Source organism: Eurypyga helias, unplaced genomic scaffold, assembly GCF_000690775.1.
Source record: "Eurypyga helias isolate BGI_N326 unplaced genomic scaffold, ASM69077v1 scaffold43543, whole genome shotgun sequence".
NCBI classification, from domain to species: domain Eukaryota; kingdom Metazoa; phylum Chordata; class Aves; order Eurypygiformes; family Eurypygidae; genus Eurypyga; species Eurypyga helias.
Window position 1 is genome coordinate 884 of NW_010240264.1, and position 9293 is coordinate 10176.

Here is a 9293-nt window from a genome sequence, read left to right on the forward strand (position 1 = left end):
ATATGTCTTGATTTGTATATGTCAAGGCAGATAAAACTCATTCAGTAGCTTCTGGGTCAGATCGGTCAGTGACTATTGAAGAGTGATGAAAATTGCAGGCAGGTATGTGGTGTGCAAGAAGTTACGTCTCTCAGAGCTGAGAAGTACAATTTCAGAGTAGAACTAATGCTCTGTGGTGTCCCTTATTTCCCAAGAATAGGAGACAGCCTGTTGAGGTATGAGACTTTCCCTCACGAGGACATTGCATTATGCTGCAGTTCTTCCTGCTGCCTTATCTCAAGCTCAGCCTGATGTGACTGGGCTCTCCTTCCATTCATGCTGTTCAGATGCTGCCTGTGCAGCCTGGGACTCTCCAGTCCTTCACTGCCGTGCTGCTCCTTCTGCAAACGCGGTGCGTGTCAGACCCACCAGATGCTGGCGCGAGGTTAGTCACAGGGAAGTGGAAAGGACCCAGCAGGCTGGAAGGCAGCAACAACTGCATGAACTAGGTCTGTTTGGACAGACCCAGCTGCTTTCTGTAAATGGGCAAGATGTGATCTCATTTGCCTCTCTGGCAGTCCGTAGTCCCAGCTGGCAGCTGGTGTGGATGCAGGAGGTGGAGCCCCTTGGCCTGTCCCACATCCTTGAGAACGAAGGAGGACGCCCTTGCCTTGGCACTGCATACGTCAGACATGGACTGCCTGGGCACGGAAAGGCTGCATGCTGTTCAGGTTGCCTTGGGCTTGTGCAGGAGTCAGTCCATGGCAATACGAGTGAGGGGATCCAGCAGGACTGCAGGGTCTGTACTGCCAAAGGATATCTCTGTCTTCTATCTTGTATGCAAGAATTTCATGGAGGGGTAGGTAGGAAACATCGTAGTGATGGGTGTTCCAATTGACATCTATCTATTAGCCTCTATTAACACAGCATCTAATGCATCCATTAACATCTGATATCTCTTCAGTAGTCTGTGGGTGAAAGCTTGTTTACATCTCGAATGTGCAGCATCACCATCACAGTGCAAGGGTTTTTGTCTACGGCTGTTCGTTTTCCCTCACGTATGTGTTTATACACACACACTGTGAAATACATTAATTATATTTATAATACATGGATGTGCATGTGTGCAACTGAAATATTATTTAAAGGATTGTTTATTAGTTACAACATGCCAGCAAGAAAGTAATGCATTAATCAAAAAACTCTTTAATCTGGTAATTAAATTTACTGCTTGGGCAAGGAATGTAGTATCAAACCAACTGTGGCAAAGCCAGGTGGAAAACTTTACCATATTATTAGAAGTGCTTTGATGACAAATGCCAATGTTTGCATGTTTGATGTCTTCTCAGAGTTTTGATAGCTGTTTTTTTAAGGCTTGTTCCTTAGGTTAAGTATTCATATAGTATGAAATAATGCTGATAAAACATGGAGTTAAGAGGCCGTACTTCTCTCTAACAACTTGGTGGATTTGTAAGAGAGAGTGAAATCTCTAGAGGAAGATTTTTTGGTTTTCTTATGCTACTCTTCTTCCTGAAGTGCCTTTATGTGATGCACTTTCAGATTCTCCCTTGCAATTTGACTGGATTTCACCTTCAAAAAGGCATTTTTGACACTGACCAAGCTACAGTTAGCTTGTTTTGGCAGCCACATGGCTGAGAGTTTTGCTGCACCTTCTGTAGTGTCAGGATTGTGCCCTCTCCTGGGGATGCCGTGTGGGAAGCCAGTGTTTGTGTTAGGTGTCTACATTATCCTCCCACTCTCACCTTTGATTCTGTTGCAGATTTGGGGTACTGGGTACTAAGGGTTAGGGTAAAGGGCCACAGTTTCCAGCGAGGAGAGCCAGCATGAATCGAGGTTGACTTGTTTAGTGATTATTCTTAGGCTGGAAGTTCGCATCACCCTTGACAAAACTGGTAACTTGCCCATCTGTAACCTGCTGATCTGGAAGGAAGGGAGTTCAGTCGGCAGCAGCTGCTGGCTTGAGAGCTGGGGAGACCCCAGCTCCTCCAGAAAGCATTGTCTCAGGAGCCAGCATCTTTTTCCTGCTTTTCTTTTCCCACCCCTAGTACCAGGCTTTGCAGCTGCACACGGGAATACCCAGCACTCTCATTAAATATATAAGTTTCCAGAAAGCTTTGTTACAGTTGGAGGAAGATGCATAAGAAATACAGCTGCAGAATGATTTCATGATGTAAATCCTAGGATATCAAGTTAAGTGAAGCTTATGAATAAACATAAGTGGAGGGGGTGAAATCAGATTTAATTATTTTCTTCTCTAATTTTCTACTTCAGATACCTCTCCATCCACCACCCGAGCTTCCACAAGTCCCACAGCTAGTGAAGTCACACTGCCTGATAATGACTCGTATTGTTTTATTTAGTCTAGGTTTGGCTCTGCAGTGTGGTGTGGCTTCCTCTGGGAGTCTGCAGCACAGTTTCACAGTCTCACAATTATTGGAATATGTTTTAAAATCTTACGAGTAACTTACTGGGATTTCCAGTTATCTTTTATCAAAATGAGAATGTCTCAGTGTCAGGAGCTCCTGGCGTAAGTGTGGCATGTTAGCTGTGATGGTTACCAAAAAAAAAAAAAAGAGTTGACACAAAAGTGAGATTGAGAGGCTGTCATGCTCTGTAGTCATATACCCAAGGCTTTTGCTGACTGCCTGGAAGCAACGGAATAATGCTTCTGAGATAGTTAACACTTCTGCATATCTTTTTTACTTAGATATTTTTCACTAAGAGTAATCACCAAAACAATGCCTTTCTCCATCTGTCCTGCTTCCTGCTGGTAAAATAGTAATAATGAAGTCCCACGTGGGCCTCATACAGTCACTGACACCGCTTCCATTCTGACTACGTAGCTGGAATTTCACTTCTGATTTCATTGTATAGTTTACACTGGATAATTTGACCTGCAGGCCTGCAAGTCAGACCTTTGGGTAAGATTATCTCCATGTATATTCTGAAAAAAAAAATTGCATAGGTCAATGTTTTAGTCATAATGCTGGTTAAGAAAAATGAGATGCGTTCTCTCTTTTTTTTTTTTTTTTTTAAATGCCCTAAGGAAAATGAGCTCTCACTATAGCAAAGGAGTCGACAGCATAGAATAATTTTTCCACATTGTTTTCAGCATTTTTGAGTAGGAAGTTGTCATCTAGAATCTTTCTGGGACTTTTTTGCATTCTTTGTAGGGGTGATTGGTGGCATTTTAAAGCATAAGCATGCATGATTTTGACCTAAGCTGTATCCCAGCAGCTTTTCCACAAGATTCACTGGAAACCTGTTGTAATAGAGATGCTAACTGAATGTGGTTGTGCACAGCCAGGTGTGTGAAAAGTTGCTGCAGGGTATTGCTCAAGTTTTGTCATATCAAGCTTTTCTCTTTTGCTTTAAATTTTGTTTTCAGATTTGCTTTTTGTGATAGCCAGGTCAGTCTTTGTGTCCCTAAATACATGTCCCAGGCATGTTTGAGTCGGCAGGTGCAGTGATGGACTTGCGGCCACTCGCACAAACCAGCTCACCATGTGCCATTCCTCAGTTGTATCTGTGATTGGGGTGTTTGAGGTGTGAGCGTATTCCCACCACGATGTTTATCTGACCTTAATGAGAAGCTAGTTCTGTTTGTTTTCAGGCTGGCATTTCCTTTTTGTTTACAATGTTTTATGGACAGTTACAGCTGGAAATTAATTTTTGAACCTTCTGCAAAAAAGTGAAAGAGCATTGTGCGACTGCTGTTTGGAACACTGCACTGAGCTTCCTGTGTCATGAAGTCAACACCTACTGCTTCCCTTTTCTCATCTTTCTTGTCACCCCGCCAGCTCGACTGTTTTAACAAAACTCTAAAGTAGATGTACAGTTGCAGTGCACAGCTGTGGAGACCAGTCATAACATGCCGTGGCCGTGCCATGTCAGCAAGCACTATTGGGCAAAGCCAGAGCGAATTATATTTACAAGAATTGAACTGCCTAAAATCTGCGTAGGATAGAAGACTACAAACATTTTGCATTTCTGTGTCATTTTTATGCCTTGTAAATGGTACGTGTCTTTGCAGGGCTTCATTAGTAAGGGTAAATATGCTTCACTGGTGTGACTGGTGGAGTAGATGACCTTTAAAGGTCCCTTCCAACCCAAGCCATCCTATGATTCGATGGCTTGAAGACTTAAATATGATAGTTAAGTAAGGAATATAATCCCCATTGGAGTTTGCAAATTTGTTTTACTTTTCATTTGGAAACACAGACCATGAAATATATCGTTCATGGTGAACTGCTTATGCTTTGCTCCAGTTTTCCTGCCATGGCACAAAATAGAAGAATGGGACTGGCTCAGGATTATTTAATCTACTATTTCATTTAAAACGTTACGTCCATTGAAAGGCAAATGTGTTGCAAATTACTCTGAAAAAGCATGCCTGTCACTGCCACTAGCACAGACAGGAACTGAAGGCAGAGTCACTCTTTACAACCGAGCTCAAGCTGAGAGTCTGTTCAGCCGCTGTTTGGTATTTAAGCAGATGTCAGCAAGTTTTTTTTGAAATATAAACTGAGTTGCAGATGGTGAAGGTCAGGAGATTAAAAAGCGCCTGTGCTATGGAAAGGTTTGCTTCTGTGAACAAACATATTTGGTTGGAAATAATTATTTTTCAAATTCTGAATCCAAATGAATCAGAGGATGCTCCTGGTGGCTGGCATGCCAGCCTGATTACAACAGTGCCTTTCATTTAGGCGCCCTTCTGCGCCTGGCAAAACTGACAATTAATTCTTTCTCGGAAGTTGTTAAAATTGGATGGCCAGCAATGTATTTCATTCTAAGCTTGTAAAATGTTTCATTTGCTTGTAACAGGTTCAAAGCTTTTTTGTTCTGTGATTATTTCTTCCCCCTCAGTATTAATATGTATCGCATGAATGAATGGAGCAGGATGTTGTGTTCCATGTTCGAATAGCTTAAAAGAGTATTTGAGTTTGCTTGAAATAATTTGAGTAGCAGGGTAGGCAGAGTACGTGTCAGAGCTTTATTCGTGACGTGATTGCCAGTCTCCAGGTTTGTGCCTAGAAGGAGAGGGATTGCTTTAAGGGAAGACTGATGATGTTTCAAATCCAGAAAAGCTGGTTTGTTTGAATTCGTGTCTAGCTTTGAAAAGTCTTTAAGGTCTTTTGGTTGTATAGCAGTTTATTTAAATTTTTCTTGTCAACTTTTTTGAGAAGCAAAGCAAGATGATCTTAAAGAGACCGTTTAATTGACATTTTCTAACAGGCTGTTGGTGGGAAGCAGGGTGGTGTCTAGAAAAATGCTAGCTAGTGCACAGAGGTAGAGATTTGGGACAGAAAGGGCTGTTGCTGATGAGAGGACCAGGTGCTTCCTGAACTGGAAACAGTCTTGCGTGTTTGATAGACTTCAGCTGGACTTTCACTCCATGGATTTGTCCGGTCCTTTTGTGAACCTGCATGAAGGTTTACTGTCTGCAATGACATGTTGCTCGAGAAGTGGCTCTTGGCCTTGAAGAAGCACCTTATAATTTTATTTGATGCTCTTTAGTTTTCCCATAGAGGAAATAGCAAATAATTGCACCCAGTTGATGCTGTCCTGTTAATCATTGATACATCTCTCTTATCTTCCTTGCAGTTGATTTTTTGTGGGTTTTTTTGTGGATCCAGCCCAGTGAAATTTCTCTACATTTGATCATCCTTGCTGCTCCTCTTGGATGTTTATATTCCCAAACACAATTCAGCCAGCCCTCAGTTCTGGAACCTAGATTTGGTTTGGTTATATGTAGGCATGACATTTAAAGTCTAGACCCTTAAAAAGGTATTGGAGTTTGTCAGAAAGCTAATAATTCAAGTGTTTTTAAACACCCAGAGAGTGAAGAGTCTGTGTACCTTTTGGGTAGCTGTGGGTAAAGTCGGTGCTTAGTAACTGCATTCAAGTTTTTGAATTAGTTTTTTCTCCTTTTATTTTTTCAAATGACCTTAATGAAAGACTTCACTGAGTGGCTTGAGTTACATTGCTGAAAATTCTTTCCAGGGAATTGGCCAGTGTTTAAAGCTGCACAAAAAACCTTAGGAATATGCCATAGAGAGTAATGCTGCACTGGCCAGGGAGAGAAATCAATGGCCAAACAGATCTGGTTTCTAGTTTTCAGTCACAGGACCTGAATCCAAAAAGGAGAACAGTTGATTTACAGTCTAGTGCCTTAATTACCAAATAGACTAGACATATTTCCAGATTTGGGGGATGTTTCTGGTTTTTATAGAAAACCTTAATGAACTGAAGTGATGTTCTGACCAGCCATTGACTGCACTACTAATTGTCCTTTCAGCAAATAGCTTTAAAAATGTCTCTGGACAAACTGATCCTTTGATAATGAATGCAGAGCAGATTCAGAAATGCGTTAACTTTCTTCACTTCAGGCTTCTTTATTGGCTGGGAATTTGGCCCACTGAGAAAATGGCAAAGAGAACAGTTGATAAAACTTGGGTTTGTAGGTACAGATGGATAGTGTTATTTTTAACTTTTTTTTCAGTGTACAGAGCCCCAAAAGCTATTCAACATCGCAAACGAACTGCTCCATACAGAAGAAGCGTATGTTAAAAGACTCCATCTGTTGGACCAGGTAACTCAATTTTAAATAAACTCTGCTTTCTTTTCTGTGAGCAGCAGTGATGTCTCCTGTTGATCTCCTAACCTGTAGCCCAATAGTGTGAAAACACTGTTTATAGGTGGAAGATGGAGTTTGCTTGCCGGGCTGTGTGCCATGGGTCTCAGAGGTGAACTTTTGGCAGGTGGGTTCCCTGAGCTGAAACCCGAGGATTAGGATGTCAGTAAGAGGAATGGGAAAGTCCAAGATACAGACACCATCAGCATTCGGTTCCTTCCTGAACATATGTGGGGAGGAAATCATGGGGACGCTGACGACACTGAGAAGTGATGAAATCCATGATTGCTCTGTAGTGTGCAAGAGGTTTGAGTTTTACTAAAGTCAGGCCACATGGGTCTGCCCCCTGATCACAGCAGATTTTTTTTTTTTTCTTACCCACTGTGTTTTGTAATTGTTGTCCATCATGTTTACATGTGGGGATAAAGTAAAACTGGTGTGATGAGTCTGAACTTTCTTCCACATAAACTATGAGGTGAGTCTACATGGTTCAGGATTTCTATAATTGTCTCAAAGAAAAAAAAACAAACCATGGATGTCCAGAAAAGAAGTAAAAATGAGGATGAGTCACATTGCTAACCAAGTGCTTTTTAAAAATATGGGGAAAAAAAGAAAATTGTCACCTTGCTAGAAATCTTTTTAGAAGTTGTAACTTGCAGAGCTCTCTACCCTCCAACTCTTGGACCTCTAAAGGAGACATTCCAATGCATGCTTTGGAAGAGTAGAGGCTGTTTCAAGACCTTAGAAATCATGGGGAGTGTCTTTCCATTTTCTTCAGTACAGTGTAATTTTTCCCACAGAGAAACAAAATAATCACATGGTTTATTTTGCTCTGTGTTAAATAGGAGTAAGTGCTCTTCAGGGACTGGTTGGTCTTTGCAACTTGCACTCCCAAAGACAAGATGTCAGATCTCGGTAGTTTCAATCTTTTTCGACTTACCTCCTCACATCTTTCTGACTTATGTCTGCGGCCCATAGTCATGGGGCCTCACCCTAATTGGCAGTGTGCTTATGTTTTGTGAACCTCACAAGAGATCCCCAGGACTGACTACCACAAGTCAAAAACTGCAGCTCTGTTCTAAGGCTGTCTTTGTAATTTTGCAATCTAAAGCCCAGTGTGCCTAGGAGTGCTTTTTGTAAATATATGGTGGTACTGTCTTCTTGTCTCATGCAGGTTTTTTGCACTAAGTTGTCAGAAGCAGGTATTTCATCTGAAGTGATAACGGGCATCTTTTCAAATATTTCTTCCATCTATTGTTTCCATGGACAATTTCTCCTTCCTGAGCTCAAAACAAGAATTACACAAGAATGGTGGGTAACTGTTATCACAGTTATTTAAAAAAACCATGTTTTCAAGAAGCTATAGTAACCATAAGGCCTAGTCTAATTCCAAAATTTTTAATTGTTTAATGCAGTAGTTGTTATTTAACACACTGGTGTAGAGTCTCTTAAGCATTTCTGAATACAGGAATAGACCTGAGCACTCAAAATTTCTAGAGTATATTGTGAGAATTTTTTCAGTCCAAAGTATTCCCAGAGCTGTATCCTTACTGTATTTCCACTCTCCTATTATTGCAGTGCTGTTTGACTGCAGTACGAGGAAGGAAGGAAATTGCTTATTTTGGCCCCACTGTGACGTATTAAAAAAACGCAGTTACTTCTCAAAGGGAAATGCATCATGATGTTGCAGTCTAGGTTTTGCATGTCATGTTGGAGACTCCATGAGAAACATCCAGTCTATATTTAATTATTTTTGTTATGGTTATATAAATTGTAATGTAATGTTAAAATTATTATTATAGCAGCAAACCAGTGGAATATCTGGACAGATAAGACAGATGACTTTGTACCTATAAATCTGCTTACCCCTGTTACGCAACTCTGTTGTTGAGCACCACAGCATTGCACAATTTTTTTACTACAGAATTTGTGGCCTTCTGTTGTTGGAGATAATAAATATTATTGGTTACAGTGTATATGTGCTTTCTTTAAGAAGGTAGATGTGGGGTTTGTTAGGGTTTTTTTTTTTCCCCAATGAGAAATAATCATAGAATCATTTAGGTTGGAAAAGGACCTTTAAGATCACCAAGTCCAAGCATTGAGCTAGCACTGGCAATAATGGTCAAATACCAATTAAGATTTCGTAGTAAGTTGTAGATGATGCAGAAATTAGGAAGGTTAATTGTAAGGCAGATGTAGGAAACTTGATTTGAGATGACATGCTGGCTACAAAGTGTCCTGCAGTGGAAGGTGCAGCTAGTGCTGACACTGCGCTTTTCCAAGTACCCTAAATGATGAAGACAAGACCAGAGTTTACATCTGTCTTGGCTGAGTCCAGTCTTCACATAGTTCATCAATAACCAAAAGGAATAAATGAGTATCAGCACCTTTGCACCTGACTTTCATCTACAGGGACAGCTACAATAAAAGGAGAGGAGAACTTAAGATTTTGGAAGTCAGAAGAGGGTAGAAGCTTGTTGAGCGGCCAAAGGGGTGTCTAGGGCAGACTGCAAAGTCACATAGAATCATAGAATCACAGAATGGTTTGGGTTGGAAGGGACCTTAAAGATCATCTAGTTCCAACCCCCCTGCTATGGGCAGGGACACCTTGCACTAGACCAGGTTGCTCCAAGACTCATCCAGCCTGGCCTTGGACAAT

General features: G+C 41.1%; 1 protein-coding gene across 1 annotated transcript in view; it reads left to right on the forward strand.

The window, feature by feature from the left end:
- Positions 1–6502: 6502 nt before the first annotated feature.
- Positions 6503–9293, forward strand: part of FGD3 (FYVE, RhoGEF and PH domain containing 3) — a gene marked incomplete at its 5' end in the record, with an annotated part of 33993 nt that continues 31202 nt past the window's right edge. Inside the window, 2 exons of the mRNA XM_010148378.1 lie at positions 6503–6592; positions 7809–7945. Of these exons, the coding sequence (XP_010146680.1) occupies positions 6503–6592; positions 7809–7945 (227 nt within the window). The remainder of the gene's footprint in view (positions 6593–7808; positions 7946–9293) is intronic.